Raw genomic sequence first — 25322 nt, 5'->3', positions numbered from 1 at the left:
CAAAATGATTTCGGTTTGGAGCATGTGAAGTCTGAGGTATCTTTGGGACATCCAGGTGATAACAGGTGTCAACAGGTAACAGGCACTCTTCTATGTTAGTTTTCCCCATTTACCTCCTCAGAACTATATATATGTATATATATATAACTATATATATACATATATATATAGTTATATATGTATATATATATGACTATATATATAGTTATATATATACATACATATTATATACATATATATAGTTACATATATACATACATATATATATATACACACACACACATATAGTCGCAAAGCGATGCAGTTTTAAAGTCACATCAATTAATTCCTTTTTATATGATTATGGCACTATATATATATAGTTTTATATATATATATATATACATATATATGTATACATATATATGTATATATATATACACATATGTGTATATATATATATAAGAGATGGGGAAGCGTGGGACTACTTTTCTAGTTTGTACTGATACTTAACATTCTATTCCCATTTCAGAGGTGTTGGTATTTATGCCCAACTTGATGTCACCTGCACATTTAAAAAATGTTTATTTAATTTTGAGAGAGAGAGATGGAGAGAGAGAGAGAGAGGCAGAGAGAGAGAGAGGGAGACAGAGAATTCAAAGCAGGCTCTGCTATGTCAGCACAGAGCCTAATGTGGGGCTTGAACTCATGAACTGTGAGATCATGACATGAGCCGAAATCAGACGCTTAACTGACTGAGCCACCCAGGTGCCCTTCACCTACACATTTTGTGAGAATGCTTTTACTCCATTGTCCAGCAAACTGGGACAAAACAGGCATATTCATCAACCATGCTTTGAATGCTTATTAGTCCAATCACTGTATTAGGTACTTACACGTTGTATCATTTACACCTTTCTTACAAAGTTACTCACACATTTATAAAGATATTATTCTCCCAGTATATTAATGAAGAGGCTGAAGATCAAGAATAAGTCACTTGCCCAAAGTTACAAAGCTGTACAGTAGCAGTCAGCATCTCTAGTCTGTTTTCTGGCATTATATTTCTATTTTTCAAAGTCTGGGCAATGACTTCGGTGGTTCGTGGTCATGGCATTTAATTGCACTGACTCACACAGTAAGAAAGGTCTTCTGTTATTTCCATCCAACCTTCTGTTATGACATGGAGAACAACTCAGTTAGGTGGTAATGTGTCGTAACACCGCTCTAACACTTGCTAATCTCTGTCGTGAACCTAGAGAGAGCACACCTCCGCGTCAGAGTCTTCAGCAAATAACAGCGTAGAGCAGAAATTACATTACATTACTTTCATTATGTTTATGCTTAGGGATACCTTCTACTTATAAGTGTTATTAGTGTTTCCATTTATTTAGCAGTAAAGAATTTCACTAAAAAATAAATCTAAGTAAAAGGAATAGACCTACCGATATTACACAAATAAAAGTAAATGGTGGTTCAGAGAAAGGGAGGACAGTCATTAGATGCCAGAGGACTCTGGGAAACAATGCTCCTTACCAGAACTCATCACCCAATTATGGGCTTTGGTGCTGGCCTTACCTCTCTAACAGAAATTGAATGCCTCCTCTCGACCAAGAAGTAATCTGTTACTACCTCACTTGGGAACTCTTTGTCACTGTTCACTGGTGAATGTGGCTCACCAGTGAGCTTGTCACAGACCTCAACTGCTATGGGCCAGATGGTATCTTATTCCCCATTGATCAGACTGGCATGTAGAAAGGAATCATGACGTTTGGCTGCCTACCATGTCTCCCATGCCAGGGTTTCAGGAAAGAGCTAAAAGCAAAGAGTATATCGCCAATAAGTCATGGTGGTTAATAGGTAAGACAACGGGCTAATTTGGAAATCTTAGTCTATCCAGGTGCTTTTTTTTTTTTTTTTTACGAATACGCTTTCTAGTATTAAAAACTATACTGACTAGTCTAATTTCCACCCACTCCTCTTTCTTAAGCCTCTAATCCCTCAGTCTTTTATGGTAGGTAGATTTTGTCCCTTCTTCACCACCATGACCCCTTTCTTGGGACAGAAGCTATATTCAGTAGATCTGTGGGAAATGATTGTGGATGGGCTGCCTTTAAGCATTTTAATGTGTTCTAAACACAAAGGCAATAAAAATTCCCAATGCAATATATATATATATATATATATATATATATATATATATATATACTTAAAGATATCCTTGTCACATGAAATAATTTTGCCTGTGTGTTCCCTAGGGAACTGAAAAGTACATAATAGTCACTGTAATCCTGCTGGGGTAGAGACAGTATCTTCTCTTTATTCTTTGTTATGCCTGATGCTATCTGTTCAGCATATAAAGAAAAGAAATCTGTATCTAGAAAAAAATGCATCTGTAGTCCTCTCATTTCCCGGGGTACCACGAAGCCAGTACGTTTTTTTTTTTGTTTGTTTTGTTTTTGGTTTTTTTTTTTGTTTTTTTACCATTGGGACTTGGCAGACTAGTGTCCAAAGCCTGAACAATATTAGGCATCAGTTTGCATTTTTGATGTATTAAGTCAAGGTGGTAAATATTGGTAACTATGTCTTCTCAAGTCCACAAGGTCAAAGAAAAGACAGGTTCCATCTTCTTGGGCGGGGTACCCTCAGCACTACACCCGCTGTACTATCACAGCACCTGAGAATCTGGTTTCATCACAGGCGGGGATACTAGTCAGAGGCCTGACTTGTGCACCTCGCACAAGGTAAATCTCCCCACGATGAAAATGGAAATCCAAGCGGGGTGGGTGGGTGCCTGCAGGCGGCAATGGGTGTGTGGGGGGTGTAAGAGGGGGGGTGTTTTCTCCCTTCACGGCCGCAGCAGGGGCCCTTCGGGCCCCCCCCCCCAGGCCCTTGACTTGCGGCCCTGCCCCGACCATTGTCCGCACACCTCTTCCCTCCAGCTTCCGGGCCGCGGGCGAGTTGATTTGCTGCAGATGACATCAGCCTTGGGCCAACGGCTGGAAGAGCGGAGGCAGCCACCGCGTGAGGATGTGCCGGGTGGTCCTTTCCTCCTCCTCTTCCTCCTCCTCCCGGCTCCGAGCCTAGTCTCGATATAAAAGCGGCGCCGCCTCCCCGCCCTCTCACACTCCCCGCTCCTCTCCGCCGCGCTCTCTAGGAGAGGGCGGAGGGGGAGGCGGCGCGCAGCGCCAGGAGGAGGGGTACGCAGGGGGCGGAGCGGAGACAGCACCTTCGGAGATAATCCTTTCTCCTGCCGCAGAGGAGAGGAGCGGCGGGAGCGGGACACTTCGCCGAGGCATAGCGGGCCGGCAGGATGGCGACCGTGGTGGTGGAAGCCGCCGAGCCGGAGCCGTCCGGCAGCATTGCCAACCCGGCGGCATCCACCTCGCCCAGCCTGTCGCATCGCTTCCTCGACAGCAAGTTCTACCTGCTGGTGGTCGTCGGCGAAATCGTGACCGAAGAGCACCTACGGCGCGCCATCGGCAACATCGAACTCGGTAAGAGGCCCTGCGTCCCCAGGGGACGCGCTCGAGGAGACTGGCAAACGCGACCCCACCCAGGGCGCGACGGCTGCCCTCCTCTTTAGGCGCGCCCCGCACCCACACCTCTCCCCGCTACCTCCTGCACTCGGTCCAGACTCTTTCCTGGGCTCATTTCGGAGAATAATGCGAATTATTAGATTTGAGACCCAGTGGGAGAGTCTCTTCTAACCTTGAGGGATATGTCATCAGGCTGGGTCTGCAGATACTGGCTGGCCACCGCCTCTCCAGCTAAATGAAATGCAGGTGACAGAGGAGCGGCGGCCACAATAAAGCCCAAACCGTAGGGAGCAAACGGCGGTGGGGAGTTGATGCAAACACCCCGTTCAGTCCTCCTCTGTCCCCCGCAAAATGCTGAGTGTCCCCTCTTCCCCTTGCCGGCAGACCCGAGGCTGAAGCACCATGTGCCAGGGCCCGCATGGGAATCATCTTCACCACAGCCACCTCAGCCCCTGAAAAATGCCTTTTCTGGCTTAAAACCTCCCGATTTGTTCTTTCCTTGCAATGACTAGGCTAGTCCTGGGGCCACGCCCGCTTCTCCCCCCCCCCCCCCCCCCCCCGCGCGCGCTTCACCCGGGACGCAGAGAAGGAGAACCTCCTGCCTCCTGCGCTTGATTCCCAGACGGCGCCCGCCTCGCTACTGCCCCTGGGATCCTGGTTGCAGCTTTCAGAAAGGACAATGGGACCCCAAGTTGCGGGGTGGGGCTTCTTTCAAAAGTCTCAGCCTTGGTAGTGATGGCTCAGGGGGAAGGCGGGGTGGGGGGGGGTGGTTAGCGGGTAGGGCCAGCGCCTCGCTCGGTGCGCGCACTAGGAGCGCGCTCTGCAGAGGCCGAATAGCGGTTCGCCTAGAACCCTGGGCGGGGCCGTGAGGGCCCGCCGGGCGCAGCCTCGGGCGCGCTGACCGACCCGCCCCCCAGCCCCACCCGGGCTGCCGCAGTGCCCCCATCCGCTCGCCGCACCTGCCCCCCGCACTGCGGCGCCCCCGTCGGGCGCGGTCCGCCTGGTGTGCGCTCTGCCGGGGCCTCGGGCTTGGTGCTGCGCACCCCCACCTCTCCGTCAGCCCGGCTTTGTTGCGCTCGAAGCCCCCCCCCTCCCCTCCCCGAGCAGGGCGCTCTGGTCTCTGCCTCCCCCCCCCAGTGTCCCGGACCTCCCCTCGCCGCTGACAGAGGTCGCCAGGTCCCTGCGCAGCCCCAGCCCGCGCTCTATTCTCTTGGGGTGGTGCTGAAGCGTTTCTGCCTGGAGACACCGGCTGGTGGGCGTGGTGCAGTCCGCACTGCGGTCTCTACGGCAGCCCGAGGCGGACAAAGAGCGTTCACGCAGCCCTCGATCCCCGCTCCCGGCGCACCCCCACCCCATAAAAGACGAAAGGAAGACCTTATTTTCGATGAAAAAATTAACGCTTGTTTTCTGCCTCTGCATTTGGAAACGGCCCCTTGTCCCCAGAACAAAAGGCTGCAGGGTGGGGACTGGAGTTGCAGACCTGGGTCTTTTGTTTAACTTTAAAGCACTGATTTTTTCCTTCCAGCTTAAAAAAAAAAAAAAAAAAAAAAAGCAGAATGCAGTGGTGTTATTTTATTCGAAAAAAAATTTCAAGAAGAGATTTCAATAGTGAAATGCCTTCTTTGAGCATCTCAAAAACCCTTCATTTTCAAACGTGAGGCCTTTAATCTGATCTTAGTTTGGTTGCACATTTTCTCCTTGGAAATTTCCTACGTACCGACTTTGGGTGTGGCTGCTCTATGAATCAATGACTTTGGATTAAAAACAATTACTGTCCACACCATTGCCGCGGAATCGTAATACATTAGGAGGGGCTTTGCTATCTGTAAGATTTTCATAACCTCCCGATGTGGTGCCAGGAGAGGCACCGTCACCCCCATTTTAGAGATGGGGACCCAGAGAGGCAGGACGGATAAGAAGACCCGCTCAAGGTCACATCATTCATAAGTGACAGAAGTGCCAGCACAGCACCGTTACTGTTGTTCTGGTCCTGTCATGATGTTAGTGCAGGGCAGGATAACATCAGAGGAAGATCAAACACGGGTTTTCCCAGCTTGTCTTTGTACAGTCATCCACTTGTGGGCAGCGCCCCGTGCAGCGAGGTGTTTTAGCAATCACCTTCCACCGCTGTTATCTTCCTGCTTTGTTATTCTGCTGGTCACCCTTTCAGTACCCATTCCTCAGGGGGTTTATTCAGTCCTCTTCTGTTTGAGGAGAAAATTGATGTCTCCAAGTACTGCCATGAAGTGCTCTCTGTCTTCACCCCTTTTCATACAACTAGCATGCAGTCATAAAGTTCAGATTTGTCTTTTTGACATTAAAATAAAAAAAAATTTGAAATAAAAATAGAGAGGAAAAGTCACCGATCGTAGATGAGGAGCCTAGTGAATTTTCACAAAATGAACACACCCATGTTATCTAGATGGAGAAATGGACATTACTGGCATCCCAGAAGTCTCCTCATGTTCCCTTCTCAATCACCATGCCTTCCTGATTTTTAATTCCCTAATTTGGTCAGGTTTTTGCACAAAACTCCAAAATGGCTGTATTGATCCCATTAACAATCAATCAAGTCGGGGGGGAGCAGAGCCATTTCCTCACATGTGGGAGCAGATGCTGCTTTTCCTCTGGAGATTGCTCTCCTGGGTCCTGGGATCCCGGATGCAGCTTGAGCTACAGGGCCTCGTGGTACTAAGTGACACTGCTCCCCTAGCTTTTCAGACCGGCTGGGATGACTTAGCAACAGGGCAGGCTGGCTCTGTTTCCCTGTGCCTGACACGCTGCTGCCTCCGCCTGCGGATCCCAGCTGGGCCTCCTCCAGAGGTCACTCTGATACCACTGCTATTGTCGCTGGTGCCCGCGGGCCAGGGCCAGGTTGTGAGAAGCGCGATGGAGATGCTGCAGGGGGCTCCGCTTGGATTGTGTGCCGGCCGGGCATGCGGTTCGTCATTTGTTACGCTTGCGTCCTATTTCCCCTTTCGTCTTAACTGATGTTCTGTGGGTTGGGAGACCCTGGTGACTTGGAATTTTGCCATCTGATGACTGAGGGTTCTTTGGGGAGCCTAGAAAATAGATCCGTAGGAAGATGGTGATAATGCAATAAATTGACAGGCCTGAGACATCCCGATGTGACTGCTTAGGAAATGCTTTTTGAAACCAAGGATGAGAGATGGTCCCTCATTTTCTCAACTGTATTCAAAACGTACCATGTAAGGTTTGGTTATTTCTTCTGAAGTCTGAAACACTTGGATGGGTCTAGCTTTATTTTGTTAGTTATGCAGCACTTCATGCCTGACCACGGTTGCTACCACCAGATGCCATTCCTGGGCACCTCTTTGACCCTCTTCCTCATTAGCCCCCAACTTAGACTTAATAGCCATCGCCATTTTTCACAGAGCCTCACTTCTCTAGTGTATATTAGAACATAGAGTATGATGCATCCACGCCTTGCAAACTGAATTCTAGAGCCTATGAAAGGAGTTGTCACTGCTTCATTTTATTGCTTTACGGGAATCAAGACATCTAAGGAATACGAAGTGTCAGTTTGGTGCTTTCAATTACTGCGAAAGAGTGTAACTTTCCTGTAGTTAGCACTGGGAATCAGCAAGAATTTTTATAAAAAGGTAGACGTGTGTGACATTGACTCTCCAGAGTTTTTAGACGTAAGTTTAGCTGATAACATTGGAACTTTGTGATGTTACTTTATTGATTGTTTTCAGTTCAAGGTGGCTGAGAACCCAGGAAACATTTGGGGTTTAGTTTTCATTTTATTTTAGCAGGGCAAAACCAGCACATGGTGGAGGTTAGAAGAAATGTTGGAGAGTGTTACATTTATTATGTTCATCTTTATACTTTTCAAAGTCAAAAGGCAGATGGATTTCTGCTTGTACTGCTTCATTGGTATTATCTAGTAAGGGCTCTATGATCTATGCAGAAATCCAAGCCAGTCCTCAAACTTAAGGTTATTAGATTGATGATTCACGCTTAATCTTCTCTAAAGGTTTACTTTTTAAAGTAAGTTCTAACTTTTAAACCAATAATAGTCATAAATCACTTCTTTTATTTGTTTCCAATGTGGGATGCTATCAGAAGACCTAAAAATGATTTATCCCCAGTGCTTTGAAATGATCTCTATGAGAGGTATTGTCTGCATTACACATAACATATATGTTATGAACATCAAGTTGTTGGCTGAAAAAAAAAAAAAAGAAAAAAGCCAATTGAAAGTTTGGTCAAAAGGGGAAAAATAGGAAAACTTCTTTGAGAGATAAACCTTGATTTTAGCTCTTTTAAAAAAAAATTCTGTTTCTTTAGTTTATGATTCAAATCTGCCCTCTGATCACTTTTTAGCATAGTTTTACAAATAGAATCTTACGGTTAAGTTAATCATTTAGGTACTAGCAAAAAAAAAAAAAAAAAAAAAAAAAATACAAGCCTCTGGACCAGAGCGATCAACTAAAAAGTTCATAGAAAAAAATCAACTTTCAAAGGCCCAAATAACTGTCAGAACTCATGTGCTATTTCAACATGTAATGAATGGTCATTTTGTTGGATTTTTCCAACTTATTGCCTCTTTTAGGAGTACAGATTTTCGTCTTTACGTGAGAGGTGCGTTTTGAAAATTGTTGGCTTTATTAAGTGTTGTTGTAAAATGCTTGCATGATTACTAACTTGGCAAGATAGAACCTGTATAAAGTAAGGGAAAGTGGTTCCTTATTGTTCATCCTGTCTTGTCCGGTAATGAACACATGCCCACCCCCAGCACGACACACATGACCTTTTCATTTCTCCCTTTTCCATCTGTAAATTTTATGTGCACTTTAGCCTCCCTTTTGTGCACTGCATTCCCCTGGATTCACAGAACTGAAATGGGAAGATCCTTTGTTACCCTCAGTCACCTTGGCTGGAGGACTGGCCTGCCGACAGTGATGGTGCCCTGTTCCATGGCTGGGCAACAGCCCCAGATTGGATGGGAGAGTTCTTTTTTTTCAACGTTTTTATTTATTTTTTTGGGACAGAGAGAGACAGAGCATGAACGGGCGAGGGGCAGAGAGAGAGGGAGACACAGAATCGGAAACAGGGTCCAGGCTCTGAGCCATCAGCCCAGAGCCCGACGCGGGGCTCGAACTCACGGACCGCGAGATCGTGACCTGGCTGAAGTCGGACGCTTAACCGACTGCGCCACCCAGGCGCCCCAAGATGGGAGAGTTCTTAGGATGCCTCGCCATAGGCCAACTTCTCAGGGGTGACAGATGTCCTCTGGGCCCAGAAGTTTAATAAATGGAGGTTGACCTCCATTTGGTAGTTGTTCTGTTCTGGCCCAACCTAGGGAAGCCAGCATAGGGCACAGTCTTCGTAGAGTACTGGAGATGCAAAGGCTCAGGAAGTTTGACCTGGAGCATTTGGGGGGATAATTCTTAAAAAGGCTAGGAATTTATCTTGGCCTCTGTGGTATCCATGAGAGGCCAGGATGACCTGCTTCTGAAAGCCTCTCCTGAACCTCTTGATCAGCACCCTACTAGCCCCCAGCCAGGAATTTGGAGACAGAAGAATGTGGCAAGAGCCAAAGATGTCTTTCTGTCCTATGAACTTTAGAGGGCCCACTGTTGGCTTCCTCTTATGCACAGAGGGAAGATATTTAAACCTACTGAATGCAATATGAAAGTTCTTTGAGAAATACTGTTTCTCTTTACTAGTATTATTCAGTGGAAGGTACGAAGTAATTACAAAATATGTTATTTCTAAAATTGGGATCGAAAGTGGCCTTGTTCCCAAATTTTCCTTTCCAATTAAAATAACCTTCAAATCCATTGTAGTCGTTATTTTATAAGTGGCAGTAGTGACTTATGCATTGTTAAGGCATAATTTGGCTGGCTGGAAATCGCTCCCTTGAAAAGAGAACCCTAATTTTTTTTCTTTCATTGGCATTATAAAAATGAAAACTATTATTTTTATCAACTGTGTCCTAGTGTAGTTTAAAAATTAATTTCTAACTGGTTTGTGTGTTTTGTGCTTTTTCCCTTGCTAAATTACAAATCATTCAGCTAGGAGTTTATGAAGTACAAAGCAAACATTTAATTGCTTGTGTCATGACGAGTTTATTGAAGCCGAAGGGAAAATGGTAAACAGCGATGTAAGAGCACGTCTGCCTAGATGAAGTCATTCAAGTGATGTAGCAATTTGGACGTAATATAGAACAAAGGCCGAAAAATCGTATGAGTTTAATTTAAATACATATGTCTGCTTATTAACTTAGTGACCCGGCTTGACAAGCCAGGATACAAAGTGGAGCTCAGACCTGGAGCAAAGAGAGCCCACTTAACAATTACTAATTAAGCAGCTCAGACAGGAGCTCGACGGTTTTTCATACTAGCCGAGTATGTAGTGTATACATTGAAGTAAAATATTCTAATGAATTCAGGCCTCTCAACCTGTCAAGCTTTCTGTGAAACAAAAAGAACCCATTTATCATTTCTGCACTAAAAAGATCTGCAAAATCTCAACATGCCTTTCTTGTTAAAATTTAAATACTCCATTAGCACAAATGCAAGCTGAGGCTGTTGATGTTTCCAGGGAGACCCATAAAATTCTCCCTTATAATTTAGCCTCTCTTTAGGAATGTTAACTCTTCCACACCTGAATTCATCCCATTTATTGTATGATAAATGTCTGCCTCTATTTAGGGGACATCCATCTGTGAAAATATTCCTCAGAGTCGAAAGGTGTTTGGCGTATAATCTGAAGATAGTTTAAATATGTAGTTAAGTGAGTTTCCAGAATCTTTGTGTGATATATTTATACATATACAAGACATATACATATGTATATGTACACATGTATATGCATGTATATACACACATATATTTTGTTTCTTTGCAAGATAAGAAGACTGAACAAGATATAAATGGGGCTGAATACAGAGAAGCATTAAGGATTTACACGTGTTCATACTGCCCCAAGTCTGTTTGAATGACTCATGACCAGCAAAAAATGGTTAAATGACGTGTTTATTTAGAGATAGTTCTTCTGCTGTATTTTACCTAGAGGGTCAAGTCCCTGCTCTTAGTAGGTATGCAGTAAATGACTCTTGTCCCAGAGGGTTGTTCCTGGCAATTGAAGATGCTCCAGGAAGGGTACAATCATGGATGTTCCATAATGGCTCCACCATGAGCTACCTATTTGGGAAAGTATAAAAATACAGAAAAACAAACAAACACATTCCAGAGTTCTGTGGCTTCCCAGTTTTCCCTGGCTTGCTCCCCAGTTCTCCCTTCTTCCGTGTCCTCTGCATCCCCCCTCTGGTCATCCCCTTTGGAAGGACAGGAAGAGAGGGGATGAAGGAGATAGTCTGTCCAAGTTCCTTTTACCCCAGCCATCAGCCTAGTGAATGGAATAGACAGTTTGTGGCCCCCGACTCTGTAGAATTTTTCTAAAGAATAAAATGTTGTCCCCCCCCCTTTTGTTTTTGCCTCGGGGTAGGAAAATTCAGTACAACTAACAATTGTGAAAGAAAGAACTACCCCGCTAAGCTTGTCCGGTAGAATAAATGGCGGAGGGGACAGATAGGTGAAGTCCTTAAGATTGAGATCCAGTCTTCTTATGAAAGGTCACACAAGCTTTGGATTGATCTGTAGGAGTTGGGAAACCCAGGTCAAAATGAGGTGGGTAAAGAAAAGAAACCATACGTGCACACAGAATGCACACGCACACTGCAGAAAGTACCATTTGAAAACCAAAGGCCTGGACTTGAATGCTCGCTTTCCTACCCTCGTTCTACATTTTCTTGCCACCTACAAGGGGACCATGGGAGAGGTAGAGGTTATCTCCTGGCCTCTTTTTTTTTTTTTTTTTTTTTAATTTTTTTCTTCAACGTTTATTTATTTTTGGGACAGAGAGAGACAGAGCATGAACGGGGGAGGGGCAGAGAGAGAGGGAGACACAGAATCGGAAACAGGCTCCAGGCTCTGAGCCATCAGCCCAGAGCCCGACGCGGGGCTCGAACTCAGGGACCGCGAGATCGTGACCTGGCTGAAGTCGGACGCTTAACCGACTGCGCCACCCAGGCGCCCCTCCCAGCCTCTTAACTGCAACAGAACTTCCCATCTCCCTGTCCTTTCTATTCATTCCCCCCCTAGAGTAAAGCCTGTCATTTTCCTAATAACTGTTTTCTTTACCCTCCCAGAAAAGCTGCATTTACGTTTTATGAGGGGCAGAAGTTCAACCCACACTGCTAGTCACCCCTCTCTTGTGGCCTGGTACAGAGACCTCCCCGGCCCTCCCATTTTGTGGGCATCCACTGCTAGCCAGCAAGCTCTTGAGAAAAGAGGTTTCCACATCCGCCCTTACAGCCTGAGAAATGTCACAGGGATGTTTTCCAAACCGCTCTGAAGTGACTAACTGGAACTCTGTCAATTCTCTTCCTTTTCCTCCCTAGGAATCCGATCATGGGACACAAACCTGATTGAATGCAACCTGGACCAAGAACTGAAACTTTTTGTGTCTCGACACTCTGCAAGATTCTCTCCTGAAGTCCCAGGTGAGGCTTTGGTTCAGTATTAGCCTAGACTTTGAAAGGACCTGGGGTGGGGGGGGGGGGGGGGGGGGGCCGGGAATCCGCTGACAACCGGAAAGCTTTACCTGGGGCATCAAAAAAACGTTCTTATTGCTAAAGATTTCTTTGTATTTGTTGTTATCAAGGAGGTTAGCCATAAGCACATTTTAAGAAAATCAATTGTGAGTTATCACTGTGTGGTTTATCAACTTGGCGGATTCTTAGTGAAAAGTTTTAAAGTTCTGGGGTACATTCTTTTTCTAGTCCATTGCACTCTGACTTCAGGGGATTGCAAACTATTTAAATATTAACTTTATTCAAATAAATCTATGACTGTAAATTGGATGCCCCTCCCTTCCCATGCCACAACCTCTTTCCCTCCCTAGAAAATGGAAACCTCTCCATTTCAAAATGAAATATACCTCATCATTTCATCATTCCATTATCACTCACTTTTCTTGGTGCGGGTAAAAGAGTCTGAAATTACAAACTGCTGTTAAAATAGCCTTTCTTTCAGAGATGGCAAAGAATTCTACAGAGTAAAGGTAAGGACACAAAAATCTCTTATATGTGGAAAGGCGACCAAGAGCCAGCTGCCTCACTAGGGATGTACTCTGACCTATGCCTCTAAGCCTGGGGATATAGTGAGACTCGCCCACTTTATCTTCCTCTTGTGAGAGTGACCCGTAGGTCTCTCTCTTGGTCACCTTTGAGGATTATGAGCAGAGGTGCTGGACCATAAAGACCCTGAACCTCCAAACCTGTGTTTCTCAAAAGCTCTGCCATTGATCCATCATAGACAACTGTATTGCATTTTATTTCTTGGATATCACTCAAGTTTTATGTAAAGTGGTGAAAACTCTTTTCTATCTGCATGATTCTGTTGGATGATTGCTAATTTTATTGGCATTGATATAAAATCGGGAATGGGGCTCATACTTTTTCCCCCCCATTGATTACATCATATGCCATTAGCCTTGGACATGGCAAGAGTTGAAACCACTTGTAAAATGTCATCATTCCATGAATCACACTTGGCTGCAGCAACATGCCCACGAGACAATCCCAGTTCTTCGCTTTGAGTGTGAGATTAGAATAAAATCCCATACATTCCTGTTGTCCAAGTGAATTGTTGCTTCCAGCATGGAATTGAGTCAATGTGCTAAGAAAATCATAGCAGGAATGGGTTCATTAAAAGCTAACTTGCTGCACAGCCATGTGAAAAAATCAGCTTTTAAGTAACTTTGCTTTGAGATCAAAACAGAGAATGATCCAGAGACTATCAGACAGCACATGGTTTGCTGAAGTAAAGGTATAGTATATGGTTCCTTCTTACATTATTGTGTTGTGTTTTTGTATCTTGCACATCTCCGTAACTTTTAAAAACACCTCGTAAAAATAAAAATAAGAGAAGTACCCTTTTCAACAAGTATGTTTCAAAATGTAAAAGGCAACTTTTTGTTTTTTCTCTGTAGATTTTCTGGCTTTCTTATATGATTGTTTGTAAAGCCACTTTTTTTTTTTTTTTTTTTTTGTAAACAAATCATGTGATTGCCATTGTGTTCATTCATCCTTGGATTGACTTTGTGGAATGACAGCTGTGCATTGCAAAATGAAAGGCTACAAGAACCGCTGAGGAATTTACCATTTTTGGACCAAAGATCTAGGATTAGTTTTGTGGACTAGTAAGGTCAGGTTCTCCAAATCACCACTTTAGCCCAGTATACCCTGTTCTCCCTCCTTTTCCTGCTATACCTGAAGTAGGGATTGGTTACCCACCTCGTTGTATCAGTGCTACGCTAGACACTCTGTTTAGAGATGGGCCTCTGGACCCGTAGCAATCCTCCCATTCTTGCTGACTCCAGAAAGGGTGGGTACTATGACCTTCCCTTTTAAGCCTAAGAGTGCAAGGTGCAGGGCTGGGCCTCCCCGCTGAGGACTGAACATCTAGAACAGAGCCACTGGAGTATTGCCCTTGTGTGGAGAGCATTCAGAGTGGCTTGCAGGTGTTTAACCAAGACTATAATAGATCGTGAAAGCACATGTCAGATTCATTTTCAGGTAAGTGTGTTTTAGAGAGAAGAGACGTTATGTTAGAGGACACAGATGCCAAATTGGGGTGAGTAGACCTCACAGGATGATGCTTGGCTTAGACCCAGTGAAGCCCTTAGCTTTTCCTGAACAAACTGGAAAGCTTTGAGGGGAAATTTGAAGTCTGGTTTTAAGTGGGTCCCAGTCTGGTGGTCTCTTCCCTACTCCCTGAAATTCTGTAGAAGCTAATATATGTACCTCAGGCCTCCTAAAATGGAGCCAGCTGAACCTGTTCCTTTAGTTTCAAGATTCTAAGTTAACCTAGAGTCAAGGCACATGATGAAGCGTGGGTTCATTAAAAGAATAAAGCCATTCAGTCGGTTACAAAGTACTTAAATAGCACCTCCAAGGTGCCAGGCACTCTGGGGTCAGGGTGGATGAACACATTGATGAACAAAACCAACATAGTCACTATTTTACTTGTGGGAGAGGAGGCATCCAGCAGTCACATGCGGACTAGCATAACCTCCAGTGCGCTGCACCAATTCCAAACAGTTTTTTATTTTATTTATTTTTTAAATTTATTCTTGAGAGAGAGACAGAGAGAGACAGAGCACGAGTGGGGGAGGGGCAGAGAGAGAGAAGGAGACACAGAATCCGAAGCAGGCTCCAGGCTCTGAGCTGTCAGCACAGAGCCCAATGCGGGGCTCGAACCCACGGACCTTGAGATCACGACCTGAGCCAAAGTCGGGCGCTTAACCAGCTGAGCCACCACCCAGGCACTCCTGGTTTGGTATTTTTTTAGGCTAGCAGCGTTACAGTGGAACGTTCGTTGTCTTCCCTGACACAAATAGATTGGGAGCTAGGGTTGCTCTTACCTATTTTACAGTCATGTTATGCCTCTGTTGTTGTTCTTAAGGATTGGAGAGGACTCATGAAAGACTGGTGATAGCCTCCAATGCAGCTAACAGATCATGCAGGTGGCACAGCCTCGTTTATTCTCTGGGACTAGTTTAACCCTTGTATTTGTTTTTAAATATGATTTTGAGATTCAGTTTGGCTAACTCTAAGACTGCAGGTCTCATTCAAGACCAGTCTGAAAGATTTAGTCATCTTGAACAAATACCCTTTGAGCAGGAATCTGAAATGTGAGTGCTTTCTCTGTACAAGGTGGGGGTCATGTGGTACGAATGGTGAACTGGTGGCTCCCTGGGATCCCTGAAGCTGTGTACTGGGATCCCTAAGCTCTCCCCCACTCTGACACACTAATTCTCAGAATGATCGGTCATCTGGATCATCTTTTACCCTCTGGAACGTGTTGTAGCATTGACTTGCCTAAAAGAACATTCAGTAAACCTCTGCTGTGTGCCCTGGGCAGGTCTGCTGCCTCACCCTGTTGTAAGACCATTCTTGGCCACATCTAAGCTAGGGCCAAGCAAGACTAGTTATCTTGAGAGAAAAGGTTAGGTGGTCCATCATGAATGCTCTCCAGTCTTTTGCTCAAGTCAAGTCCAATAACTGAGTCTTTTCAAAATAGAGGAAATGTCTTGTTTCCTTATATTTATCAATTCAAATACTATCAAAAAAATTTTATTTACATATTATGGCATGTGTTTTGTACCTTGATCATGTTGAGTGAGAATCATTTTTGTAAGTCCCGCCACAAGAGTAGCTAGGTCGACCGTGCTGTATAGAATTTATTTCACTCTCTATTCTTATTTGCTTCCCTGCCTAATGTTACTTTCGATCTCTTGTAATAACAGAGGAGGATATCTCCTAGGGGTTACAAGAAGTGCCTCATAATTATCTGTGTTAGAAAGACATCATTTTAAAACGGCAAACGAAGGGTGCCTGGGGGACTCACTCAGTTAAGCATCCAACTCTTTCATTTTGGCTCAGGTCACGATTTCACAGTTGTCGAGTTCAAGCCTACGACAGCGACAGTGCATAGCCTGCTTGGGTTTCTGTCTTCCTTTCTTTCTGCCCCTCTTCCACTTGGCTCTATCTTTCTCTCAAAATAAATAAAAATAAAAATAAAAAACTTAAAAAAAAAAAGTACTTCATCCCAGGGCAAGGGACACCAGACTGAAAATTAATTTCAATTTTTCCCCCATCATTTGCCACTCTGATCTGCCTGTTAAAATAATTTTAAAAACTTGATAACCAAAATTCATACCAGTAACATAGCATAATGATTAAGAGTAGAGATCCTGGAGTTAACCTACCTGAATTTTTTTTTAAGTTTATTTATTCATTTTGAGAGCGAGAGAGAGAATGCATGATGCGTGAGCAGGGGAGGGGTGGAGAGGGGGAGAGAGAGAATCCCAAGCAGGCTCCGTACTGTCAGTGCAGAGCCTGATGCAGGGCTTAAACTCACGAGAACTGTGAGATAATGATCTGAGCCGAAACTAAGGGTTCGACACTTAACTGACTGAGCCACCCAGGAGCCCCTAACCTACCCGAGTTTTGATCCTAGCTCTGACATTTATTTGCTGTAGGATCTTGGGCAAGTTATTTAATCATTCTAAGCCTTAGTTTAAATGTCTGTAAAACAGGGACAGTCACTTCTACCTCCTAGAATCTTCACGAGGATCAAATGAGTTAATGCGTGTAAAGATCTTGAAACAGTGCTTGTCACATGGTAAAATGTAAACGAGTGTTAACATTGTCTCTTTTGTTGAAAGTCTATTTGCGTTGTGTATTTGCTGATTATTATTATCTGTGGGAAAAACTGGCCCGAGATAGCGGCTCCTTTTTGTAATAATATTAAAATTTTTATCAAAGATGTTTCTCACAGAAACAATTGCCTTAGACTTGGCAGAAGACACATAACTGCTGGTTATGGGTCAGGGGCAGTAACATTGTAGGACTGAGTTTAGGAAGGTCCTTTGAGCACGAGAGCAAAAGGGAGGCAATCCGTGAAGGTGCTGGCATCACAGAACCTTTGGGCAGCACTGGGGACCATTTGTTAAAGGGTCTTGGTGTCAATGCCAAGAGGCTGATGTGGGTGGGGACACTAGTGTGCTTTCTCACTGTGATAACCCATCTGTTGGTAACTCCTTCCCCTCCATTCTACTACTTGGTTCTCTCTCCTACCCTCTCCAATCAACAAGTGACCATAGCCTTTGCCAGTTTTAAGAAGCTGAGATTTCTGGTGGTTTATATTCTTAGTCAATTGGATACGTAGCCAGACCTTGGCATATTTATGTTTTGTCAGTAGTTTTATAATTCCTAGATCCCAAGATCCCAAAGATCTTCATGCAGGTGTGTTTGGGTGGTTCTGCTTAAGAACCTTCTCTCTGGAAGACAAACCGTGGCTGAGCATCCTTAGATTTGTGCTGCGTGACTGCTAAAAATATCTGCCCTCTAGATTGGTTTCTGATGGAGAATTAAAAGCAAGCCTTTTGAATTTAAGTCATGCAAATCCTCTACTCCCTTTGACATTAATGAGGCAGGGTTTTAACAATATTTGCCAGGAGAATGATAAGAAAATGCTAAAATGCTCTTAGAACAGGTCTGAGAATATTTTTAGTTGCCTTCTTACTCAGTCTAGACTTGTATGTTTAGTCTGTCGTTGTACAGAATTATAGCTTAATTGTATGTGCCTAGAATGCGTCAACTGCTCTATGACAATGAGTAATGAATGGGTTTTCAGCCCAGCTCCCAACCTTTAAACAATAAAGCACACAGATATACGTATTTAGTTGTATTCAAGAGGCTGACTTAACCCTCAGGGAACCTGTGTTTTCAGAGGGAAAGCAAATTCTTCATCTTCCTTTTCTCTCTCTTTCACATTGCACACGCATAGGTACAGGCACTTGCCCACATGCCTGCAGGGCTTGTCTTTTCTCATGGTACCATCATCCAAGGTTATGGGACGAACTGTGGTATGAGAAGAAAACCACAGAGAGTCTTATTTTGTTGAAGCAACCAGACCTCTGTTTAACATCCATTGAGGTCAATGTGTGGTGCCTGGGAAGGGAACTCCCATTTTAATGCAAACCACTGGGCTTTCTCCCACTTGCCCCCTGCCCTTGGCCTTCCCACCCCGTTGTGGTTGGTGGGGAATTGGCAGCTCCTCCTGCTGCCAGCTCCCGCTCCACTGCTCCCATTCACACGTAGCCCAGAGCGCCCAGAGCGTGGAGCATCAAATTGCCTGGTCACCCCCACCTGCATTTATTTGAAACAGTGAAAGGGTCAAACTTTCTGTGAAGAACCAGAGTTTTGTAGTGTATGCAACACAAGGTAACTCCTGCAAGGTGTGTATTTGGCTCAACTTTGCAATTTGGGGATGCTTTATGTCTGCATATCCTCACACGCTAGTGTGATTTTTTTCTGGTGGAAGTGTGGCCAACAGAGAGGAGTAAAATGGTGTTTGATTGCCGTGTTCATGTGCCTTTATTCCTCAGGGTTCTTAATGATGGCTCATTCAGACCACCCTGGAAATACCTATTCATCTCACTTTTTTTTTTTAGAGTAAAAGGGATGTTTTACTCTGCCGACTGTAATGGTTTTGAAGCGGTTTCTAATGGGCACTGTGAAACCACTCAACACAGATATGCATAGGCAGGAAGGTGGCAGAAAATTGGCTGCCTGGGCCCAGTAGCCATTTTGGGGAATGTCAATAACCCGCCATTAAATCCAACTAAGTGGATTTCAGAGCAGCTGTTACCATTGCCAACCAAGGACAGCATCTAACGCTGAACGTCAGCGCTTTTGTCTGCATTTCCAGTGAGCAAAGAAAGCCCGTGGTTTTTGCTAGCAGAGTTTTATTATTGTTGTTGATTTTTTGTTGTTGTTGTTTTTGTAGTTGTTGTTGTTTTTAAAGCAGCAGTGTCCTCAAACCACCAAGCAACTCCAGTCCCTTTACTTTTGATTGCCTGATTTTGCATTTTCTCTCTGGGGCATTTTGTTCAGCCAATACGGACGTATGCTGGAAATAATGGTGGGAGATGAGGAATCAAGTATAAACTAATAGATTTCTTAAATAAATCGAGTCGTATTTTTGAGTGCTAATCAAGAAGCATGAAATTGTTAAGGGATGTTTGGGAGAATGAGGTATCCCACTGTTTGTGATTTACTTGGGAAAATAAGTCATTCCCAGCTTTAAAAAACACTAACAAAGGGTGTGTTCTTAGTTTACAAACTGCGTGTGTGAGAGAGACTGAGACACATACAGAGAGAAAGAGAGAAAGAGGAGAGGGAAAAAGGAGTTTTACTCCCAATTCCTCCGGAAGACAAGGGGTAAGAATGGAGATCGTAACAAGCATTGCGGTTTGTTCAGCCGCAGATTCAGTCATAATGACAAAGGTTACCCAGGTACCAGCACCCCCAGCCCCAGCCACAACCCGGAGCTAATTAAACGTTACCCAGGCAACCATCAAGTATCCTCAAACATCATACTCCAGGGCTTACGCCTTTTGTTTTCTCTCTGTGGTCTAAGGGTAATTTCTGTTGCCTGTGAAGTCAGATTGCCTTGGTCCTAGAGAAATGTGAGAAAGTAAGAAGCGCCTCTGGGGAAGCACACTTAAAAAGGGACCACAGGGACCGTAGAAATTAACATAAACACAAGACAAAAATAATGTTATTTTACGCAGTGTTCCAGCTGATGGTAAAGACCTGCCTACGGGGCGACTGCCGAGCGGTCTGCTGACACAAAACGCAACAAGAGGCTACAAATGTGATTTAAACATAAAATTATCTAATTAAAAACAACCACTCCGAGCCCAGGGCAGCCGGGGTTTCACCGGATGTCTCCTTCCTGCGGCAGTACCACACCTCATTTTAAACACTGCACCTGAGGTTGCCTCTAAAAATTGCCCTGCGGGGTTAATTTCCTGAGGGTTTCATATAGACTATGAACCACTTGAACACTACCTTGGTTTGGCAAGTTCTCCAAGCCTGCCCTTTTTAAAAAACTTTTTTTAACATTTATTCATCTTTGAGAGACAGAGCATGAGCGGAGAGAGGGAGACACAGAATCGGAAGCAGGCTCCAGGCTGTCAGCGCAGAGCCCAATGTGGGGTTCGAACTCACAAACAGTGAGATCATGACCTGAGCAGAAGTCGGACGCTCCACCGACTGAGCCACCCAGGGGCCCCTCCAAGGCTGCCCTTTACCAGCCCTTTCTTTCTTAATCAAACAGGTTATCACTGGAGGCTATCAGTAAATGAGCCACAATTGAGCATTTTGGACCCGATTCACAGCTTCCTTGTTTGCATCTCACAAGGATAGTCTGGGGAAGGAAGGACTGCTGCCCAGAGGGAGCACCACTTTCCCAGCCTACCTTGCCCCAAGGACATATCAATGTTCCATATAGATGTTGCTTTTTGGTTCCTGAAATGTCGGTCGATGCCACTGTCACACTTGAGCAAGGTAACTCGATAGCGGTAAACCTGAAGATGGCCTACATTCTGCAGCCCAAGCCAACCTTTTCTAGGTGCAGGGTCCCTCAGCCACTTTGAGCAGTTGTTTTCTGCCTTCTAAACTCTTTTGACGTCTGTTAAAGGCCAAAGAAACAGGTGTGAAAGCCGTTTGATGGAGCTCCTCCCTTTTTCGTGTTTGTGACCAAGCGCTAGAGGGATGTGGGAAGGAAAGGAGGCAGGGAGGGATTCCTGATCATAGTCCAATCCATTGGAAAGAAGATCATCTTTTCACAGTCTATGGTATATCGTTTTAGAAGGTGCCCTATTTTGAGCAGTCTGTCATTACGTATTTATGTAGTAGTTCCTGCAGTTAGACACGGTTTCAGTTCTTGGCTCTGCAGGCCCTAAGAAGATGTATAAGTAATCCTGGCCTGAGAGTTATTTACAACTAAACGTGGAAATAAGATAACTAACAGAACAGGTCAGTGTATAGTCTGTGTCAAATGAGAATTTTGCAGGAGAATCCTTCCATAAATTGTTTGTTCAGGCTGTTTAAAAACATACACATGCATAACAATATGCACAAAATCATATTCCCTATACAAATAGAGGCATAAATACAACAGACCTAATGTACAGCCTTCTCTTTGTGATCAAGGAATTTCAACCCAAACTGAATTGGTCCCTAGTATGGGTTAAGCTCTTTAATTTATGAAAAGATTGAATGGCTCTTTTAAGGATTCACCTCCTCTGAAAGCCTGTGAGAGCAAAACTGCTGAACTGAATGTATGGGCTTGATATTAAGATTGTCTCCATCTTTGAGCGCTTATAAATTGTCCATTGGGAGACTCCGGAGACACGTGGGAGAGACCATGAGATGAAACCTTTTATGAAAATAAATGTGTAGTAATTGGTTGACTGCCCAAAGGCTAGAATGGACACTTTGGAGATGGAAATCACCTGATTCAGTTGTTCCTCTCTCCAGGGAAGCAGTGAAGTATGTGTTGTGAGCTGTTCCCCAAGCACTTTCCCTTCCCCTGACCTCCAAGCCTGACCTCATGTTGCAGCTCTGAGGCACCTGAGACTACTAATGGTACTCAAGTAGCCCCCTGCAAAGTTGCTGTGAAGGCTTTCCTCTTTGGCACCATAAAGGGATTAGACTCGATGAGGGTCTCTGGAACTTCCTTCCGGCAGCTGTGAGTTGTGTAAAACAATAGATGGTCAGTGGAGAAGAAGTCCATGTGAGATAAGTCTGGAAACCATGACATACGAGATCTGATTTTTCAGGAGTCATAAAGTATGTAGCTCTGTGTAAATAAACTTGTTTAGTTTTATATAACCACACATTTCCTTAACCTGTTTGATTAGTCCCTTTGACCATCACTCTTTCTCAGGGATCTAGACTTCTGTAGAACACAATTTGGGAGAGGAAGGACTAAATGATCTCGGAGTCCCTTCCAGTTTTTTTATTTTCCCTTCCGTGTTTCCTTGAATTTTTACTAAATTGCCTCATCACTGACGTATGGAAGAGAATTTGTCCTATTCTCTGTTTAGCTTAAAATAGTTTTTAATCCAGCTTTTAAAATATCAATGAAAGAATTTAGTTTAGCAAATCTGCCTGTCCCATCTGCTAGGATTAATTTTAGGGGAAGATGCACAGCTTTATGACACTTAGGCTGATTTCCCAGTGGGAATTCTTGGCCCCTGACTTTTCCCATCTGTCTTTACCTCGCAGACAAACCAAATAAGACAAAACTTAAACATGTTTGCACAATGCCAAACACCTGCATTGAAAGTATCTCAAAAGTCAAATTCATGAGTGTTTTATCTACATAATGCCAAACTGTAAATAACTACATTTTTTTCCCCATTAAAATTAGAATTTCCACATCGATGTTTGCTACTTCATTAAGCCTTAGATTAGCTACTTATTCACAGATCTTTGAAAGGAGGCTAAAGATTGAACCTCATGAGTTCATCTGTCAGTTGAGTGTGTTAAAAGTGCCAGGGACATCATTTGTTATGGACAATTGAGAATGGCCTGCATTTTAATAAGCATGATCAGCTATGCATATCTTGTCATGTGAACCATCAATTAGCACAACGTAATCTAACAAGTCAGTACATGTAGATATGAATGCCCTCGGGAAGCAAAGCTCAAAACAAATCATTACTGACAGTGAACAACTTGTATGCAGGTAATGATTATCAGGAAGCCATGATTATACAGAAGGAAAAGTGATTTTTATGTTGGTGCATCAAAAGGTATCTAACACCTTTTAGGTAATAATTTCAATTTGTGTTATTCCTAATGTGATCATGTTTGCCAAAAGTTTAAATCGCTCACTAGAACCTACTGATATTATTTTTATAATAAGCCTTACAGAGTATTCTAAAATCTGAATGAAATAAAATATGTACAACAACAAATTAATGAAATTCGCTCTGTGGATGAGAAGAATGGTGGTTTGGTTCATCAAGTATTCTAGTTAACAGAGAGTTGCCAATAATTCCGTGTGTGATTAGTATTATTTTAAGTTTTAGAATCCAGTAATACAGTCCTTTCTGTTAAATGAACGCCTTAAACTTATCTAGGATACATTTAGAATTTCTAAAACAAATTTATATGATAGCCTAGGATTTTCTTACAACACATCCCCTTAGAAATCTGTAATTCATTTTTCCTCCAAAATAGAGTGGTATTTTCAAAGATAGCTTTTACAAGAGTCATTGCACTCAGATATTGGCATTTTATTGAAATACAACCAAGGGAGGCTCACTCACACGGAAGAATGCACTTTCCCCCACCCTGTGGAACCCAAACTTAGAATAATCTAACTGAGCCTTCCTTGGACGATTCAGGAGGAAAGTCCTCTGTGCCTCCGATCCTCAGACCATTTAATACTAATGGTCACTATACTGTCCGTGTGGGAGTTTGCTGATGAGAAGTGAGTTCTTATTACTGAAATATTAGTGAGCAAACCATTTGTACGGAGTTGGCCAAATGGCCACGTCCATATGGATATGATTTCATTTCTGTGTAGGACGACAGATCTCCCTGACTATTACACTGCTTTAGAAAAAGAGTCATTGGTTCTAGATATTGCAAAAGGACCTAGAGCTGCTGTAGAGAAACAGACAATGGCAGTTGTCCAGGTAGCTTAAAAAAAAAAAAAAAATCTCAGAGGTTGCCAACATATGTATTAGCCAGCTGCATTTACGTTGTCCTGTTTTATTTTTTATTTTTTTTTTTTATTTTTTTTCAACATTTTTTATTTATTTTTGGGACAGAGAGAGACAGAGCATGAACAGGGGAGGGGCAGACACAGAATCGGAAACAGGCTCCAGGCTCCGAGCCATCAGCCCAGAGCCTGACGCGGGGCTCGAACTCACAGACCGCGAGATCGTGACCTGGCTGAAGTCGGACGCTTAACTGACTGCGCCACCCAGGCTCCCCACGTTGTCCTGTTTTATATACAACTGGTGCATCCCACTCTAAGTCCTAACCATTTTTCCTGCCTACTTCCTCTCTCTCTTGTATATGAAAACATGGTTTCTAAAATAGATAATTGTCTTCTCCCTTGCTCCATCGCCTTCCTGATGAGCTAACAAATACAAAATCCCAACCAAGCGGTAAAAGAAATGAGAAGTGAGAGTATTTTTAAAGGCGTCTCGATCGCCTGTGCTTTCAGATTGTCTAGAATAGCTGTAGATCCTAGAAGTAGAAAGGTTTTATGGCTAAAATTGCATGCACCCTTGCACACATGTATAGAATTGTGTGTGTGGATGCTTTTGTTTTTATATTACTTCAAAAACATCCTTTCCATTTAAAGAAGCATTAGAGCATCCAAGTCCATATCTGTTGATGAAAAAGTGACATTTCCTGTGGGTTCACCTTCTTTCCTTCTGTTGTTTTCTCGTTTGGATCACTCATGCATGCCTTTTTTTCCTCCACTTAATGTCACCTATTTCCTGCCTGCTTCTCTTCTCCTCTTCTTCCCTTTTTCCTAATTTGCCCTCTGCACTCTCCAATTGCAGCTTTCTTTTGTACAAATAATGCTGGTTCGGGCTATTTTATCTAAAAACATTTTTTTAATGTTTATTTTTGAGAGAGAGAGAGAGAGGCAGAGAGAGAGGGAGACACAGAATCCGAAGCAGGCTCCAGGTTCCGAGCTGTCAGCACAGAGCCCGACGCAGGCTCGAACCCACAAGCTATGAGACCATGACCTGAGCCAAAGTTGGACGCTTAACCAACTGAGCCACCCACGCACCCCCAGGTTATTTTAAAACATCTAATGAGATGGTTGTCTGCTTTTTAGAAGGAGCATTACATTATCTATTAGTTACACATATTATGCTGTGTCTCATTTTTGTTTTCTTATTTTATACATAGAACAGAGACTATTTGGAGCCTTTGGAATAACATTCCAGCATATAAATACACGGAAAATAATTTGGCAAATTGACTCAGTCCGAGGTCATTTAGAAATATGATTCCATCATCAGATAGAAATTTCTGTTGCTGGAATCCTTTAGCCGGCAAATGGGTTTCCTATGCTTGATAAGCAGACTCATCAAAAATATGAAATTAGTTCTCTTTCCCACCCCCACCCCCCCCAAAGTTCCAACTTACAATTTAAAAGGAAGGAAAAGAAAAAAACAACCAATCAAACAAAAACCTACTTTGAGTAGGTCTGAGAATGAGAAGATGAAAGACCAAAGAGCTTGAATCAAGTAGTCATAGGACTAGATTTTTTAAATCTTTTGGGACTTTACTATCCAGCAATGACTTTTTCCCAATTGTAATTGAATGATAAGAGAGAAGGAACACAATTGTCTCATAATCATACAACTAAG

The 25322-nt window shown here is 43.6% G+C and overlaps 1 protein-coding gene across 1 annotated transcript in view; it reads left to right on the top strand.

Moving 5' to 3' along the window:
* Positions 1 to 3128: 3128 nt before the first annotated feature.
* The window catches only part of MAP1B (microtubule associated protein 1B), a 102074-nt gene continuing 79880 nt past the window's right edge, over positions 3129 to 25322 (top strand). Inside the window, 2 exon segments of the mRNA XM_040451086.1 lie at positions 3129 to 3476; positions 11953 to 12054. Coding sequence (XP_040307020.1) covers positions 3293 to 3476; positions 11953 to 12054 — 286 coding nt within the window. The 5' untranslated portion in view covers positions 3129 to 3292.

Source organism: Herpailurus yagouaroundi, unplaced genomic scaffold (assembly GCF_014898765.1).
Source record: "Herpailurus yagouaroundi ecotype Mexico unplaced genomic scaffold, PumYag 29, whole genome shotgun sequence".
NCBI lineage: Eukaryota > Metazoa > Chordata > Mammalia > Carnivora > Felidae > Herpailurus > Herpailurus yagouaroundi.
This window is presented reverse-complemented; position numbering and strand designations above follow the sequence as displayed.